General features: G+C 45.6%; 1 protein-coding gene across 1 annotated transcript in view; it reads right to left on the bottom strand.

The window, feature by feature from the left end:
* Nucleotides 1-12,139: 12,139 nt before the first annotated feature.
* The window catches only part of TIMM8A (translocase of inner mitochondrial membrane 8A), a 31,479-nt gene continuing 23,534 nt past the window's right edge, over nucleotides 12,140-20,084 (bottom strand). The window contains exon 2 of the mRNA XM_069613029.1: nucleotides 12,140-12,547. Coding sequence (XP_069469130.1) covers nucleotides 12,386-12,547 — 162 coding nt within the window. The 3' untranslated portion in view covers nucleotides 12,140-12,385. The remainder of the gene's footprint in view (nucleotides 12,548-20,084) is intronic.

Here is a 20,084-nt window from a genome sequence, read left to right as displayed (position 1 = left end):
TTTTTGCAAATAGAAGTAAACCTAATGTCGCTTCTATTAGGCCGTCTGATAAACTGTCTCTTCCTTTTCAAACTTTAATTTCCTTTAAAATGGCTCCGATAGGCAATAAGGACGCCGTGCCTCCTTCTTACTCTATAAATCATAGCCCCGATTCGGTCCCCTTTTGTGTACAAAGAAATGGCACTTGGCCAATGGGAGATTTTGAAGGTTGTATGAACATTGTAAATTTGACTGGAGAAAACAGGCCTCTGTATGTAGGGGGCCTGTTTATTTTGTTTGTGGTAGTTTAGCATTTCCCTAGTTGCCCAAGGATTGGCAGGGAACCTGTTATTTAGGAATCCTGTTACCCGGGGTATTTGTAGCTAGTACATTGGAGGTTTCTAAGGCTCGCCCACGGCGGGACAAGAACGGAGATACCCCTGGGCAAGTATTGGGAGATATAGCAAAATCAGTTGTGCCCTTTTGGGGACAAATAAACTCTGAGAACATTAGGAGATTAGCAAGGGTACTGGAGAGAACGATCAACCGGACCACGGACATACTCTACAATATGACACTAGAACAAAAAGCAATAAGATTGGTAGCACTCCAAAATCGGATGGCATTAGATGTCATTCTGGCAGAACGAGGTGGAGTATGCAAATTGGTGGGGTCCGCTTGCTGTGTTTTCGTACCAGATTCCTCGCCGACAATTTTTAAAGCAATACAGAACTTGCATATCCTTAGCTCTGAAGTGCATATCCCTGTAGGAGATTGGAATCTTAGCACCTGGTTCTGGGATTCTTTACGATCTTGGGGCTGGAAGGTGCTTTGTTATTCTGGTTATTTTGGGGATCCTGCTATTTCTTTGTTGCTGTTTTCAATGTCTTCCGAGTACATGTGGAATGCTAGGGGGATGTTGTGCCAAAGCAGTGAGCACAATAGGGCATAGAATATATGCCCCAGATACAGCATCCAAAGAGTTTGTGTTACAAGAGGTTCTGATGAACGACCTAATGGCTATAGATATTACAATGATTCGGGATGTATGGAAGACAATACATAGAGTTATTCGCAAAAGTATTAGAAATGATATTAGCACTTGGCATAGGCCAAAAGGAGGGTCTGTCGGAATTGGAATAATATTATGCCTCCTATCGCAGTCATTGAATGTGTATTGGCCTACGCCAAGTTGTCTAAAATATCATGTAAATAGACTCCACAGCAAGGTCTTGACCTTAACGAAAAGTAATGTAAATCGCCATCTTGGATTTAGCCGCCATTTTAGGTTCTCTTGTAATGTGGAAGTCACCCTGAACATCAAAATGGAGGCTGAATGACATTCTGAGTGAGATTCTGGCCGTTGTGACCTCCGCACACATGAATAATTAATATGCCTGCAGGCCACTTGTCGGGGTCGCGAACTGAGACCTTGTCCTATTACTGACCTATGTGTAAATGAACAACTGTATCAGCGAAACTGATCAAAATGCATACATTATAGGATTGACCTGGCAAGGAACCCTAGGCCTGATCCCAAGAATGGTTAACCCACAAGAGGGTTGGCCAAAGGCTGGACAAAAACGTATAAAAGACCCAAATATTCCAATGTACGGTCTCTCTACTAATGCATCAAACCTTCGTTGAAGTTCGTTACGTTACTCTGAATAGCTATTCGTTTGTCAATTGACTTTGGCAACTGTTGTAGCTTTTAAAATAAAGCACTTGTATGTTCTTTGTAACCTGTGTTGGTGTGTTTCCTTTGGGCTTCCCAGCCTCATAGCAATTTTTATGTTTTCACACCCTGGCGCTGAACATGCCGGCACATTGAGAAGGCGCGGCAGAGGACATCGAGGGACACAGACCTGTTGCAGTGCCCACCTGGACTCTCCTGCGTGCGGCTCATGCTGGAGGGTGCAAGCTGGAGGGACCTGGTAAACGCAGGAAGACGCCGGAGGGGATAAGAGGTACGTGGCGCGCCTGCACGTCTGAGGCCCACCAGGAGAGTTACACTACGCGCACAGGAGCTGGGGCCCGGTGACTCCGGGACATAATCTGTTGTGTCACCCGTGCAACAACGAACGACCCAGGGCTGGGACATTATTTGCTGAAGGAACTGGTTGGGTCAAATTGAAACAAGGCACTGGGGCAGCGTGCCGAGGCACACTGCATGCTACATCACACTGGGGGCGAATCCTCCTGCACGGCCTCAAGGGCACCAGAGCCTAGATCCTGGAGCCCATAACCTCTATAAACCACGAGCGGCTGGACCCTAGACACAACACGTGAACCGCCAGGCGGAATACTACCATCGCAAGAGTGCCGCAACCCTCTGCACTCTTTGCCACCTCTGGGACCATGCCATCCACAAAACAGAAAAAGGAAACAACGATCATGGACTCCTTCAATGTTGCCAAACAGAAAGGGCAACCACAAACCACCCCAGAAACACAAGCACAACCTGCAGAGAGCCCTGTTAGCAGTGACAATCAGGCGCTCAAAGCAATTGCAGCTTTACGTACCTTCATCTACACCAGGATCGGGGAGATCAAGTCGGACATGCAACTGATGAGACAAGACATGAGAAACCTCACGGAAAGAGTCACCACGGCCGAAACAACCCTGAAGGAGACAGCAGGAACCACAATCGATCTGGAGAGGCAACTGACTGAGCTCGAAAGGAAGAACGCAGCGCTGGAGGCCCGAGCAGAAGATGCCGAAGGGCGAGCCCGGCGCAATAACATACGGGTCCTGGGGGTTCCGGAGGGAATGGAAGGGTCCAACCCAACGGACTTCATTGAAAACATGATACTCCAGGAGATTGGAGCAGAGAAATTATCACAGGGGTTCAAAGTGGAGGGTGGCCACAGATCACTACAAAAAAGGCTGCCTCCGGGCTCGCAACCGCGACCCATGACAGCTAGGATACTGAACTTCCGCGATAGGGAAATAATTCTGAGGTTCTCCAGAGAGGGAGGAGAGATCCGCCGGGATAACGCCAACATAGCCATATACCCGGACTACACCCCGGCGGTGCAGAGAGCCCGGAACTCTTTCCTGCCAGTTAAGCTGAAACATAGGAAACTGAACCTCAAGTACATGCTCATGTACCCGTCCCGCCTCAAGGTCCTTCACAAAGGGCGTGCAGTCTTTCTTGAAACGCCTGCTGCGGCCAACATGTGGCTGGAGCACAACAACTTGGACGATGGCCGTGAAGCTGTTACATGAGGAACGTTGATCCAACCAGCTACAGGGGGCGAGGGGGTGGGTGGGGAGGAACGCCTTAAGTGAAGCTTGCACAAGCGCAAATGAACACTGAGAAGACCGCCACAGTATCTTATGAGGCAGGGGCAGTGGGAGCCTCCGACCTGGCGAAAGCGCACACCCCACGAACCGTTAAGTGTCGGCCGGTTGCTGACACACCACAGCCCGCACGCCTTGCGGGGGTGCTGCCAGGACAGCCTCTGCATCTGGGTGGTCGATTTTAACTGTGTAAGGGACTGAGAACTGGACAGATCTAGATCACCAGAAACGACACGGCGACCAGGGCGCTTAATGCGCCGATAGATTCCTTAGACCTGGTCGCCGTGTAGCGAGAACTCCACCCAATGGACAGAGTACTCTTACTTCTCTCCCCCCCACGCCCTGCGCACCAGGATAGATAACATATGCGTGTCCAAACATTACCAGCCACAAATGGATTCTGCTCAATACTTGGGCAGGTCAATATCGGACCACTCCCCGCTGCAGGTGCTGTGGACAGTGAGGGGCCCCAGACCACCCATACCAGTATGGCGCATGTCCCCAGATGGACCAATCCTTCGCGGAGGAGTTACAGGACAAGCTATAAGGGTTGGAAACAAACGTGGACAGTGTTGAACACGGGGGCAATGAAGGTGGTTGTCAAGGGGGAGGCTATCACGGGAGCCGGCAGCATACGGAAAACATTAAGGGCGGAACTTGAAAAAAACTGAAGAGGAAATAAAACACAGGGAAACCAACACCAAGGGAACACGGGGGGAGGGGGAAGAACTAGCATTGCAGCGAGGAAATTGTTTGGAGACATGGGGCAGGCTCTCAAAATTTGATTTTGCAGTTAAAACAGCCAAATCACACGCCGAAAGTGACAAACCAAGCAGGCTGTTAGCATGGCTATGCCGAAAGGAACATCCGAGGCACCAAATCACTGAGATAAAGGACGAAAGAGGCACGACACACAAAACGCAGCAAGACATAAACAACACATTCCGGGACTTTTACTCCCGCTTATACTGCCACGACCACCAAGTGGCAAACTCTGACATACTAGACAATAGATGAAATAAGCCTTCCCAAAATAGAAGATACGCACAGAGGCCCTAGACGCTGAAATAACGGTGAGGATATCACTGAGGCAATTAGGTCCCTCGCCTCCGGCAAAACACCGGGCATCGACGGACTCCCCCCAGAGTTCTACAAAATATATGCCAATGTCATCACGCCGGTCCTGCTCGAGGTCTACCAAGAAGCATTCACCAATGGGGTACTACCGGGGTCTATGAGAGAAACACTAATTGTCCCAATACCGAAGCCCGGAAAACTGACCGAAATCTGCGATTCATACCGCCCCCTGGTGATGCTAAATTATGATGTCAAAATTCTCACCACAGTCCTCGCCAAACACCTGAATAGAATAATTGGGGATATAATACACAGCAATCAAACGGGCTTTATACCTGGGCGCAGTACTGCCCTAAACCTGCGCAGACTGCAACACATCCTGGCGCAGACCGAGGGCTCCCAGAAGGAATACGCCATACTCTCCTTGGACCCCACCTCGGAGACTGTCTTGCTACAACAGCTGGTCGCGCCCGGCACACTAAAAGAAATACTCTGGGTAACCCTCGGGGCGGCGGAACACACTCCAATGGTGGTGACACTGGGGCGGAAGATAAGGAAAAGTACGCGAGCGGTACTGGGGATCACACACCCTTACACCCCAGAGATACCAACAGCGGCAGGTGCATGCCAGGACAGCTCGGTCGTGGCGGCGCTGCGAAGATGGGAAGGGCACGGGATATACACGTGGGGTGACATGTATGACGAAGGGGTTTTCGGGGAATTTAATTCAATGCAGGAGGGGGGGGGGGCCCTGGCGGGCAGTTCCTGTGGTATCGACGGGGCCGAAAGGTGGCCGGAGACGGCTGGCCGGACGAGCCGCAGGCTGAACCAATTCTTACCCTAATGTACAACCAGGACGGAGGATGGCGCCAAGTCACTAGCCTATATAGCACGCTCATAGAAACACCCAACCTAAAGAATTCAGCACTGAAAGAACAATGGGAGGCAGACCTGGGCATGACATTAACAGAACGGGACTGGGAGAGGGCGCTGAGCTTCCCCAAAGCAATCTCACGGAACCACTGGTTCAAACTGATACAGCTAAAACGTGTTGCACCGCACTTACACACGATAGCCACCTTCAACAGGAACGCCAGCTCACTTTGCCCATGGTGCGGTAGGGAGGAGGCAGATATGATACATATGTTCTGGGGCTGCGAGGGATCTCTGGTCGCAAATAGAACAAGCCTGTAGAGCTGCTGGTGTTGCCCGATATGAGTGGTCACCGAAAGAGTGCCTGCTTGGTACTTACCCCAGGATCAGCAAACATAAGCATGTGCATAAATTCATGTACCTCGCATGCATCCTGGCCAAGAGAACCATTGCCATGTTATGGAAGAGGGCTGGGGGGCCACGGTACCAGCACTGGCACAGGGGATTCGAGAGGTGGGCTGAGACTAAGGTATGGATGGAGGCGGTAAATAGATCAGAGCTGGATGGCAATGACAAATGGGTTGCCTGGAAAGCGCTAGTATGGGACATGTTTCATCCTTCAGACAAGCCTCAATGAATGAACTGCACACCTTGAAGAGCACTCCCCCATGCCCGAGTGGCAAACTGCCCACCCCCACCATGCGTGAACCTGAGGGGTCGCCACCAAGAGGGGCAAGAACTGCACCCCGGATGAGGAGAGGCCGCTTGTTCTCGTGTTTCACATGCCAAGACTGTAGCGAGAATCGCTTGTTTTGTTTGTTTCTTTGATGGTTATTATTTAAAACTGGCATTATTGCATGTTCTTAATCAACCTTGTAACGCAAATGTTTTTCACTAAAATGCCAATAAAAACATTTAAAAATAAAATAGTTAGTCCCCATTTAAATAGGTCGCAAGAACAGCAAAAGACCCACTAGGACAGGAAAAGTATTTCTCCTTTTTCTATTGGTCAAAAGCTACTGGTACCCCTTCCCCATCTCAGAATATAAGATGCTCCCACGTTGGCATTGTCCTTATTAATGGAACAGACAGGACCCTGTAATTATAGGGCGTCACAACCAGATAGGCCAAAAGACAGGATTTATAACATCAATTGTTAAAGGCATGTAGGGAAGACCCAGCTGAATCAACGTCTGTAGTGATGGCCAGTCTCCTGACCAATGAAGAAAATAGAATTGGTTTAGTCCTTACGGATTTACTACCATGTAAGAAACAGGATATACAAACCCTGTTAAATCAATTCCCAGATGTGTGCGACAGTGAACCAGGAAGGGTAAAAGACTTTCATTACATCTGTACCCCTCCTGATAAAGTTGTCAATCTAAAGCCTTACCAAATCCTGAAGTCCCGCAGAGAAAGTCTGACAGGAAGTGGAGAAAATGCTGGCTTCCGACAGTATAGATCTATCCAAAGTCCCTGGTGCTCTCTAATAGTTTTGGTAGAAAAAATGGATAATTTGTGGAGATTTTGTATTGACTTCAGAAAGTTAAATGCTTCATCACAGTTCGATAACTATCCTATGCCTAGGATAGATGAACTAATTGATTGGCTGGGATCAGAAAACTTCCTCTCCACGATAGATCTGAGCAAGGGCTATTGGCAAGTAACAGTGAATCTGTCATACAAGGAAAAACATCCATCTCCACTCCTGTAGGACTGTTTCAATTCAAGGTTCTGCCTTTCGGCCTCCACAGGGATCCTGCAATTTTTCAGAGATTAATGGATTAAATTCTACGACCATTCTCTGGATTTTGCAGGGCCTATTTTGAGGACAGTTACTCTGTGGAGGTTACCAGGGTCTGAGGAAGGTTGGGCTTACTACCAACCCATAAAAATGCCATTTGACCCAGTCTGCTGTTACGTATTTCAGTTTATTTTATTGGTAATGGACTTCTGCCACGCAAAACCGAGAAAGCAAGAGACAGCAGTACCCAAAACCAAACAGGATCTAAGAGCCTCTCTCGGCTTGGTAGGATATTACATATGGTTAATTACGGATTATTCTTCTATCACCACTTGTCCTACTGACACATTAAAGAATGCAGAACCCCAGGTATAACAAAGACCAGGCTTGTTATGACACGTTAAACTATCCTTTGTAGTGCCCAAGGATTGAAAAGTACCCAATTTTACCCAGGGGATTATCCTCCAAACGGAAGCCTCCAATGTTGGCCTAGGAGCTGTTTTGTCCAGGGAACATGAGGGAATAGAGCATCCAGTACTATACATCAGCAAAAAGCTCTTCTCTAAAGGAGTAAAACTATGCAACAATTGAATAAGAGGCTCTAGCCATAAAGTGGGCGGTGGGGTATTTACTCTATCACCGGTAAAACCACTCACCCCCATTTGGATGAGTCTCCATAAAGACAAACCACAGAATTATGTGCTGGTTTCTTGATCTGCAACCATATTGCTTCCAGGTGGAACATCGAAAGGTTAAAGAGCACAGTCCAGTTTCCCACTTGGAGAGGAGGAAGCCAGCGGCATAAGGGGAAAGGTATGTGACAAATCTGAGGTTGTCGTCCCTTCTTTCCAAGCGGGCAACGGGGGGGGGGGGGGGGAATACATTCCCCATGGGGCCAGGATGGAACGTCCAAAGTGGGATTGGGGACGACCAATGCGGCATCACCGCGCTTTACCTCACCCTACCCCTTTTCATAGACTACATCCTGCTACCCCCTCCCTTGATACAGCAAATATATATTACTGTCAAGTTAGCGAAATTAATCTACATGACAATATTGAAGACCCAGACAGTATAAAGTATAATGCATGTAGCCAAACTCACCTACATAATAACAGGGTAAAACCAGATAAAGTATTATGCATATAGGCAGATTGACATGCATAACACTGAAAAACCATATAATAGGAAATATTCACCATGTAGCTTGAAAGATGGTACTGTAACGAAGGAGCTGGCCAGGAGTACAAATATCACTCGCACAACAAGCAGTCTAGTTTCCAAAGGCCATTGATTGGCTCCAAGGAATACATCAATCCAATGTGTGAGTTCCAACGGAGTTCAAGCTCAGGTTCAAACATCAGAGACGCGAGAAAGGGAGAGCAGTCCCCCGAAGAGGAAAATCAGGAGCCAGAACCAGACAAGAGACTAAGCGCAGAAGGAACAGAACGCTCAATCAGAGATAAGCCTTAGTTTGTAGGGACGCTGTAGACCGCGCTGGACACCCAAAAGTTTACAGATCCTGCTCGAAGGAGACAGCTGCCCGGGGACCGTGGAGACTGCCAAGAAGGAATGCGCGTTGCCTGCCCGAGAGCTGTAAGAGGTCCGGGGAAGCACAGGGGTGAGCTAAGGAGCTGGAGAAAGTATGTCTGGTAACATACACCAAACAAGAGACAGTTTTATGCTTGGCATGAGAGTGAACTAAACGGATACAAACCGACCTGCACCCAAAATCTGAAAGGGTCTGGGACCCTTAAACAAATGAGAATTGCATACTTGGCAGGAGAGTGAACCAAGTGGATACAAGACAACATTGCGAGTCTGGGACTTGCACCCACAAGTGAAACCTAGGTTCAAAGCCAAAAGGGTCTGGGACCCCGGCAGAGAAGAAACCTAAAAGGGTCAAGAACCCTAGGATTGGAAACAGATCTGGTAGGATACAGGAGCTGTGAGCTAAACTGTTCCGGACAAGTTATTGAAAGGTTTAACATAAGGAAGCTAGAGGAAAGGAGTACATCCTAAGATTGGAACCTTACATTTTGGAACATTATTTTTGCAGCACTTTACCACCAAACTGGGAACTTTTGTGTTTGAAAACACAAAGAACACGTTTTACTTTGAGAAACGATAAGCCTTGCACACTTAAATTAGATTGCTAGTGTTGGGGACAGACGCAGGTTTTTGGGAGATGGCAGTGGCAGACCATTTCGTTTCCGACTTCCTGACAATACCATTAGTTTCCTTTGAGGTAGGGAGCCCCTTCTTAGCCTTGGAGAGAGAGGCATTTTCCAACCCACTTATTAATAAGTCTGTATCCAAAACCATGTCCGCATTGTGTCCGAGCCGTACTTTTGCACCCTTACAGTGCCAGACCTTTTCTACAGCCCTGTGAGTAGGTGTGCTTGAACTAGGTGCTTTCTGTTTTTACCTGAGCGTTACAGGCCTCATTGACCAATTCTGTATGAAGCTTCCTGGAACCCTTTCCCTACTCTGTGCTGTTCTGTTATAGCAAGGGAGTGGGGGCTGCTTTTTCTCTGCTTTTTCCAGTACCCTATATGCCAGCTGTGACCAAGTGTTGACCTTCTCACAGGAGTTTCATACAATATCTTGTGGCAGTTCAAGAACTACCTCTAGTAGTGGTGAAGTGAACCAGAACCAACCATCTATGTAGGTCTACCATCCACGAGGTGGGTGGGGTATATCCTGAGCCCTGGTGGTAAAGTTCCCTTCTTGTTTTCCTAGGCCCACTACTCGTATGCAGTCCTTGGAACCACTGTGAGCAATGTGTCTAAGAAAGATGCAAAGTCTACCCCCCAGAAGGTTCCTTAAGGCAGTTCTGACTCCAGAGGCGACTATGCCTCCACTTGGTGAGGCATGGTACTGATAAGGGACTGGTCTCGTCCCATCATCATTCCCTGTGCTTCTGGTGAGTCGATTCATAACACATTAATTGTAAGCTAGACCATAGATACTGCTTATCCAGCTGCCCCCTCCAGAGAATAATGCGGCTCGCTTAACATTCATTTTCAGACTCTGACCGAGGCGGTCCTCTAGCAGGGAGATACTTGGGGCAAGCAGAATGGTTATTGACGTTTTCTTAGGGGTCAAATCACAAACACAGTTTCTCCATAGTCAATAACAACTTACTGATTAACATAACTTACTGATTCACATGAATGATACGGCTTTTCTTTTTTGTTTCCATTCCACACAGTGCTCTCTACGTTCTGGTTTCTTTGTCTTTGGTCACAACAAAAGCGGATCATGTAAGGTTTGTTTAAGGAACAAACTTTGGCTCCTTCCCCCTACAGAGGGTAGATTATGCCATCTTTTCACTTTTTCTCCATGCACACGGCGCAGTTAGGAATCACCCCTTCTTCCTCCACCCTCACGTTTCATCAGGTAACCAGTTATCAAACCAGTAGTAATAGGTTATGGGCCTCTGTTAACTAACCCGAATGCAAACTGCACCAAATTCGATCAAGGACAGACATGTTGATAAAAACTGAAGTGGACGACTTGCGGCCTGGATCCTCCTGGGGAGATTGACAGATATTCACCTTCCTGCCAATATCCCCATAAAGAAAGAAAATCCTACACATCCCACCACCCCCCCCCCAACCTACCCCACTGCTTTCATGCTGCAGCTAGGAAACTCCCACCAAGTTGGTGTACAAAATACTGTACTTGATCAGTAAACATAACATTTAAAAACCTTTCCTTCCATTCATACTCGCAATGTAGTACCATTCACTAGCTCTCTTCAAGTCCCAAGTACACCCAACAGCTGATCAAGACTGAAGACTATCCCAACTCTCTCCATATGTTACCCATTCTGCATACAGCCTATCCTTCGGTCCAACTTCTTTGGGCAGTGGGCATAGCACTTCCAGATCCCCTAATAGCCTGAAACCATACGACATTCAATGACTCGTTGGATTAGTGTTGCCGAAAACATTCATGTACTAGTGGGCATACTTCAAGTCCATTATGCACACAATACATATTAAAAGCACATGCCTATAGCACCATCATTAAAGCACAGAGCATCAAAGCTTTTCAGTTTAGGGTACTTCAGAACTTATTCACTCACTCATCCCATCTCTCGCAGGCAAGTCATCAATACCATGCATCCTGTTAATTTCACCCTTTTGTGTTTGGTGTCAGCATTCTAGCAAACCTACCTGCCACTCCTCTCCTTCCTCCCCACAACCCCTATCCCATTATCCTGTCTCACACACAAAGGTCTGGCTTATACCCCAGGAGGAATCACAATCCACCTACAAAAGGACAAAGCTATGGCGTTGAACACTAAGTGGCGACTTGTGCAGTAGCAAAGCCTAATAACTATACCTGCTCAGTTTTATTTGGTTATATATGCTTCTTATTATGCCCAATGAATTACATCAGGACTCAGAATTTGCACTCTCCATCGGCTAGTGTTAATTTATTCTTCCAGAGTACCAAATGGTGTGCTGGGTGTCCGTCTAATTGAGGTGGGGAGTGACTTTTTATGGCTGGCTAGTAGCTTGCAACTTAGTTTTTACCCCGGATTACATAACCAGCACAAGCTTTGGATTGCTGCGATTTATCCTATGTTAATTCCAATGCAAATAAAGTGGATCAAACCAATATACACGTTTGGGAAACTCATCAAGATGCCACTGCGAAAAGCTGGTCTCTTTTGGGAAGTGCAGATTAGTGAAATACATACAATGCTTTTATAGAAAGAAAAGTATGTAAGGATGCCTACCCCACTACTCAGCGATGAGTGGATGAAGCAGTAAGGATTTCTGGTACCGTTTCTAGTTTGAATTACTTTTCTTTTTTAGAAAAAAAGAAGACCTTTATACATTCACATTTGTGTTTCATCCTGTTCCAAGTTGCAATCTACTAGCCAAGACTAAAATGCCACTAATCGCCTAGCATGCATAGCTTCATTTCTTACTCGTTACCAGTGAATCATCGCTCAACGTAGAGCGATACATTTGAGGTGTGCTGTTCTGCTCTCAACATGTACAGACAGTTGTTAATTTGTGAATAATGTGCTGCACAAAAAAATTGTTAATTTACGACAGCAATGTAGTACTGCTTTGGCATTATAGCCTAACACTTCAATAACATGTTCTAATCAGAAAATATGGAAAGAACAAGGCAGCAACAAACGAGAGAATTTTTTTTTAATTAATGTTACAAGTTTGGCATTTAAAATTACTGAACTACGTGTATTCTGAAAAAGTAATGCACCTTCAGGCCATTGCCAATCCCATTTGCAACAAGGAGAGTCTAACTGCCGACACCATTATAGTTGTTCTGATATATCTTTCCCTTTACAGATCTGCAGTGAAGCAAATTCCTTTTAGACAGTAGGCAGGTGGCTCTCAATAAGTCTTATCAGTTTGACAATCCTCAGTCCGTCAAGCTTTCAGAGAAAGCCATCTTAGTTTTCTGTGTTTGCTCAAGCCGGTTCAAAATAAACTGACTTGTGTCGATGAATCGCTCCACACAGTTCACAAAGCAGGTCTCTGCTCGGCTGTCTAGTTTTGGTCCAGGTTTGTCCATACACTTGTCCTGTTCGAAAAAAAAAATAACAAAAAGGAAATCAGAAATGTGGTCTAGGATGTTTGGATGCAGCCCTATCTTAAAACACAGATTAGCGTAGTCATATGCAGTAGTGTATCCTTGTTGCAATAGATACATTTAATTTTCAAATACACTGCACAAACAAAATCTGCAGATATTTTTGGAGTCTTTAAAAACGAACAAGAGTTAAATCATTGGATACACTAAATTCCAACAGTAATCCCATCGGACAATGGATGTGGTAACCACCACAATTGCATTTTTCTAAATCCTTAGATACGGCTCTGCACGTACCTTGACACTCGCATATAAGTAGGGTGGTCACGTTTCTAAGTCCTTTGATACGGCTACGGTGTGGCCAACCAACAACTAGAACGTATGCTGAAGGGCTATGCAGCACACATTTCTGGAAATCCAAACATTAGCTGTGCTCCCACATGACCTTTCACTTAAATTTGAAGCAGTGGGCTGTACAGTCCCGGTTCTACAGGAATGTTTTAGATCTATGCTGCTGAGGAAGGGCACTCGTCTTTTGCCTTACAGGGGGCAGGTTTGTGCTACTCTTATTTGATGTCCATCTTGTAGTGTGCATGGGTAAATGTACAGCTACAACGTGCTCTCCTGGACGCGGTGTGTCTGCCCACAAAGTCTGCAAGCATTCTGTGCACATTGCCGCCTGTTGTGCATTTGAAAAGCGGATTCCAACAATGCACTTGTATTGTGAAACGTGAGTAAATCCAAGTTAAAAGTTCCAGCTAGCACATCGATCAAATGATGGGCGTGTTAAGTTTCTAATGCAAATATGGAATGCAGCGACTGCTAAATACAAGTAGGAACGTATTAAACGCTTTAGTAAAGTGTCCAATTTAATTCTCCCTGTCTCATAATCAATTCAGTTTCTCAAAAGGACAATTTTTGCCGTCTCCAAATGTAGAGCCTGGGGTATGGATTTACACCAAATCCAGGTGAGATGCTCGAGTCTCTTCTGACTCGCAATCCTTTGTTGGTCTGGTGAAAATCCAAACACTCGTTTTTTTAATTCACTCAAAAATGGCAAAAAAATACCTCCAGATATTTTTATTCACAGGCCAATGAGGCGGTTTTTATGGTCGAGAAAGGACAAACCGTTCTCTACACCAGCCCGGGTCTCAAGTTCAGAAAAGTGCAACCAACTAATCCAATCGATATGTGGGCCTGGAAAACGTTATTGCCCACCATGGAAGTGTATTTTGCTGACCTTGCGCTGCAAAAACTTTGCAAAGGGACCTGTTCCAGCACTCCAGGATCCACCCCAGCCAGGGCATAGCTACCATGGGCACGTCCACATACCATGCCCAGAGACATTATGGCTCCAAGAAATGCCCAGAGATGTGCCTAAAACCATGCCTCAAGCACAGAGTCCGCTTAGCATGGCTGTATGCCATGTCCAATGAAAGCAATGAATGGCTGGGTGGCGCCTGGGGCCTGGCTTAGGGCAATGCAACAGGCAAACTGATCGCGGTCACAGCAACAGGTCATGTCCAATAGCCACAACTGGGCTTCTGGAGCAGCTCGGGGCAGGTCCTTTGGCTTTGCCCCGAGAACAATGCCTACTGTCCATGTCCATCAGGTACCACAGGTAGAGTAGGTAATTAAAAAATGCTATGAACACCCTTTGTTAAAGGGACATTATGCTTAAATGTATCTGAAAGAAACTTTGGAAATTTAGTTAAATGTTATGGTTGCAGCAAAAAAGGCAAAATACAATCAATGTGACCATTAGGAATCCTACCTCTGCCACGCACTACTCAGGACATCACACATGCCAGCAATGAGGACGCGTAAACACAGTCCCTCTAGGGCATGAGGAACAAAAAAAAAAAAAAAAACAGTGCTATCCCTGACTATGTTCACATATAAATGCCAGAACCCTTACCGCTCATGCACTCGATATCTCCGACCTCATTACCACCCAAAACCTTGATTTCATCGCCATCACAGAAACATGGCTACACGCTGCTTCTGGCCCACTCCTGTCCCTAGATATTCCTGATGGATACTCTATCCTTAGAAATGACCGCCGATCCAACTTGTCCAAAGTAACCTTAAACCTTCCAACTGCCAAGGGGACGCCTGCCCAGCCCCTATCATATCTGCCAATGACCTTGCTCCCTTCATTGCCACCTTCATTAATTCCTCATTTCACTCCGGAATTGTTCCTAACAATCTGAAGGACGCATGGGTCATCCCTCTCCTGAAAAAGCCTACACTTGATCCGTTCATACCCACTAATTACAGACCGATCACCACAGTCCCGTTCCTCCTAAAAATCTTAGATAGAGCGGCCCATCTCCAGATACAGAAGTATCTGGAGACTAACAACTATTAGGCACAAGACAATCTGGCTTCAGACCCTGACATGGGACGGAAACAGCCTCATTAGACCTCAAAACTCAATAGAAGACTTAAAGATAATGGCAAACTAGCTCTACTGCTACTCCTGGACCTCTCGGCGGCCTTCGATCTGGTCAATCACCAAATCCTATGCCAACACTTGAAATCTGCTGCCCACTTTTCGGAAAATGCCACTAACTGGATCAGGTCCTTCCTGGACAATAGACTCATGAGAGTATTCTCACCCACTGCATCCGCTGACCCATCTCCAGTCCCATGCGGAGTTCCGCAAGGGTCGTGTGCATCTCCTACGCTCTACAATGTTTTTACCAAACCATTGTTTGATGTGCTTGACTATCTGGGTGTCACCTACACCAACTACGCGGATGACACCCAGATACTCATTCCCCCATCACTGGTGACTACACCGTAGACGCCAAAGCCTTGAACGGTGTATATCAAGTCGTCCAAGCATGGATGGCACATCACGAGCTCCGTCTCAATGATGACAAGACAGAGCTCCTCATCCTTGGCACCCAACAAAGACTTAGCAAGCATGACCCGTCCTTTAGCACCTTCAACATTGATGGTAACCCCATCAAATTGGCTAAAGAGACCAAAACCTTAGGTATTTACCTTGATTCCACACTGTCCCTCAACCAACAAACGAATGCAGTCACCGCTGCCTCGGAATACACTTGTAAGCGGATTACAAGCCCATTCCGCTCTACCCAGAACTACATTACTCTCGCCAGGACGTTGGTTATGTCCAAACTTGATTATTGCAACGTACTGTATCCAGGCACCAACCAACGCAACCTAAACATACTACAGATCGCCCAAAACAATGCCATCAGAGCAGCCCGCTCTATTCCTAGATCGGCACAAATCTCTGACACCAGGAAGAGCATACACTGGCTCTCTGTGGCCCAAAGAATTTCGCTCAAATCACTGACACTTACTCACAAATGTGTTAACAATCAGGCCCCCCGCCCCTATCTACTTAACTTCCCGCTTCTCTCAATACATTCCCTCCCAGGCCCTAAGATCTGCCCAAACTCAATCACTTACCATACCGAAATACAACCTGCAGACTGCCGGAGGCGTCAGCTTGCCAGTCCTCGTGTCCAAGCTTTGGAACTCCTTGCCACAGGCCATTAGAACCCTCCCTTCCGCCACGCTCTTCAAACACAAAGCCAAGCTTTGGCTATCCTCTACACCCTACTCATTACCAGCCTAAGTCACCTGTTCCACTCCCGTACTACTGGCTCCTTTGCTCGAGAATGTAAAATGTTTTGACTATACCTGTATCTTTTCCACTTCTCTACTGCTGTGCCTAAGATACGCACCTGTGAATTTATCTATGCCTGCAACTGTATCAATGCCATCTTGTGTACCTTGTGGCTCCTTTGCTCGTGGATTTAAAATTATTTGACTATACCTGCACCTATGCCACTTTTGTACCCTTGTGCCTAAGACATTCACCTGTGAATTTATCCGTGCCTGTAACTTTATCAATGCCTCTTTTGTACCTGTGCCTCAAGATATGCGCTTGGTTGCCCTTGGGCCTAGTGCGCTATACAAATAAATAAAATACAAATATACAAAACCCAAACGGCTGTAAAGATTATTTTCAGTCGGACTTTCCACGTTTATGTTAATTTGTGTTTTTAAAGCACTCATTCACCCAACGGCTTCATGGTGCTGGTACTGAAGAACATCAAGTTAGTCAAAGGAAAGGCAGGTCTTTAATTATTTCCTAAAACACAAGTGGTGGTTGGGAAGAGCCCTTCTAATCAGAAAAAGGGAATCCTTTGATCCTTCACTTTCCTTCCCCCTTCAAATTTCCTCTATTGCCCGTTCTTGCCGCTTTGCTCCGTTTAACATTCGCTGTGCTCACATTTATCTTTTTCACACAAAACTTCTCTTTTCCCCTCGTCTTTTCCATTATAGAGTACTGTTCATCTTTAATGCTCAGTCTTCCTGCCCGTCATCCTTCTCCTCTTTGTTCGATCTACAACTCCTCCGTTAGCCTTTTTTCTTTACCCCCCCTCCCCTTGGACCTCTACTCATCCTCCCTACTTTAAATTTCACTACTTCATTTTGAATCCCGTCTTCTGCATCACTCTTTCAATTGTCTTCAAATGCACCCATGGGCTGGATCCTCCTTATCCTTCCTCTACTCTCATTTTATATGCCCCCATAAGGCAATTTTTGAAGGACTGATAGTAGCAGGGTTTAAAAAAATAAAATAATTTGGATGCCCATTCGGTCCCCATCCCTGTAGTAACCAGGACTAACCCTGCTGAGCTTCAAAGCAGGACTGACCCTGCTTAGCTTCAAAGCAAGGACCGTTTCTAAATGGTCTTGTAACTTTGGCTCATTTATCAGACAACATGGCCTGAGGAAGCTCAGCAGACTTTGAAGCTAAGCAGGGCCTGTCCTGGTTACTGCATGGAAGGGAGACCTGGTCTTGGCCAGTGATATTTCACCACCGACGTCACTATAGCTCAAATAAAAACTAACAGCAGGTACTGAACTACACATACCCTCGGCTATCCGTAGTCCTTTATAGTCACAGAACGGCCAGGAAAATAAATGCTTTCCTGACCCACCCACTCATCTGTGCCAGCTCCCCGCACTCCCAAGATGGCCTCCTTACCTCCCCTGTGCTATCTCCCCCCCCCCAACAGATGCTCCAGCATCGAGAGAAAAACAAGATAGCCTTTTCATTTTTTCATTTCTAAAAAACCCTGGTTGCGGGTACATCCACGAGATCTATTTGAGAAAGGGCACCCCCTTTCTTCATCAAATATTTAATATGTATGGAATAACACCCACACTGTACAATATCTTTCTTTACCCTTCCTCTCTTCAAGGACTATGATTGTGGCATAGCTTACACAAACTATGCCAACAACATCCACGTCCTACTCCCTCTCACCGGCTCCTATAAACAAGACGCTGCAGCCTTGGACAATATCTATGCAACCATTCAGACATGGATGTCAGCAAATGGTTTATCTCTAAACGGGGACAAAACAGAGCTCCTCCTTGTAGGCTCCAAAGATTTGCTTAACAAGCTTGACCCACAATACCAGACATTCATCATTGACAATACAACCATTAAGGTGTCCCCAGCAGTCAAAACCCTAGGGGTATTTATTGGCTCAGCTTTGTCAATGACACGCCAAGTGAGTGCTATTGCATCCCCCTCAGCGTTCACCACTAAAATTATTAATGCAGTCAAACCCTACTTGTCAAATACTAACCACCTCGTAATAGCCAGAGCTACAGTTGGGGCTATTGCAATGCTCTACTTCTGGGTACTTCCACTAAAAACCTCCATAGGTTATAAGTTACTCAAAACAACGCCCTTAGAGCTGCTCTAAGCATCCCTAAAAGGGAATATCTCTCACAAGCTAGGAGGGATGTACATTTGGCTGCCAGTCAAAGATTGCATTCTTTTCAAAACCATGGCCATCACACACAAAAGTGCATCTCCCGCACTACCCCTCCGTACTTATCAGAAAAGATTCTCTCTCTCTTACATCAGACCCATCGATGTTTGTCCCCACCTTCAGAAGAACTAAAGTTGGAGGGTCCAGTTTCCAACATCTAGCTCCCAAACACTGGAATGCCTTGCCCACAGCACTCCACAACAAAGCTTCATACACAACTTTCCGCAGAGCTCTTAATACTAAACTGTTCCATTAAGCTGCAAATGTCTATAGCTTGTTTAAACCTCAACTTTGTTCCAATGTAACCAAGGAACATACTGCCAACCCTGTTCTCCAATTTGTACCTTTACTGTGCTTTGTATCATCTTTATACTAAATTGTCTTCACTGTAATTTCTCTGTACTACTCTCGCAACTAAGCAAGATTACTGCAATAGCCCCCGATACCCAAGGGCCGATTGTGCGCTTTACAAATCTAAATAAATAACCCCAAACCAAACACGGATCGCAAATCAATGCTTCGTACCCAAGTGGTTTCGGATCTGGTCCAAATCCATCCAGCGGTTTGGGCTGGCTGTTAGCACAAATTGACTTTTGTCATTGGGAAAATAAAGTAGGCCGCACTAAACTTTTACATTTTTAACTAATCTTTATGAAACTTTTCAGTCTGGGGTGGGTCTTGAGTCCTTAAATCACTTTAAAAATGTCAGCAAAATCTGTTACTTGAATCAAGTTACTAAAGATAGAATTTTGAAGGGTTGCTATGGGAGTCTGACTCACCTTAACCATAGGGCAGGTTGCCGCCCTATCTAAACGCATTATTTTCGATGTGGATAATGAATTGCATGTTTTCTTATGATCAGTCTTTTAGACCTTTTCTACTGTTATCAGGACTATTGTAAATATTGTTCTTTTCCCTGTTGTATCGTCTTTACCTCGTGTTGAACAATTGTGCTCATTAGGTTAGATGTTTTAGGATTGGCAATTTAAGAACAGTTGATTTTTCCAGCTCTATGAACATGGCAAAGTTGTATTTTTTGTGCTGCGCTAGGTTCATATCCCGGATGAGCTCCCTCATGCCATTTGAAACATTTGCTTACACTGTATATAGCTTACACTGTATATTGAGAAGTATATCTGTCTACATATACTTGGACGGTTATCCTTATAAAAAGCTGAACTGCTCATTTGCACATTCTTGTTACTTAATATAGACATTGAAGATTTGCTGCTAGTATTAATATTTTGCACATATTTGCATATTAAAAGATATAAAACTACTGTTATTTTTGCTATTTGAAACTTGTGCTTTAGAATATTGAAATATTTGCTGCTCCACTTGCTATTTTGCACATTGGGATTTTTTAAGGACAGCTAGCCATGTGCATTATTGTTAATATATACCTGCTGCCATTACTGCGCTTTGCACACTTGTGCCATCATATTACATCAGGATATGGACCTGTTGCTACCATTGCTCTTTGAACACTTGTGCTGGGGTATTACACCATGACAACACAGCACTGCGTCCTTGTGAGCTGTGCATATTTTTGAAGGGCGGATTTTGATAGAGTACAGTTGCCCAATAGGATTGGAATAACCAGATGCCGGTGCAATTTGTTTCTGCTTTTTTTTCCTGTTCTTGGTTTTTAAGAATTTCCTGGAATATAAGAATTGATTTGTCCCATATTT

This window comes from Ambystoma mexicanum, chromosome 5p (assembly GCF_040938575.1).
Source record: "Ambystoma mexicanum isolate Mex_15411 chromosome 5p, UKY_AmexF1_1, whole genome shotgun sequence".
Classification (NCBI taxonomy): Eukaryota; Metazoa; Chordata; class Amphibia; order Caudata; family Ambystomatidae; genus Ambystoma; species Ambystoma mexicanum.
This window is presented reverse-complemented; position numbering and strand designations above follow the sequence as displayed.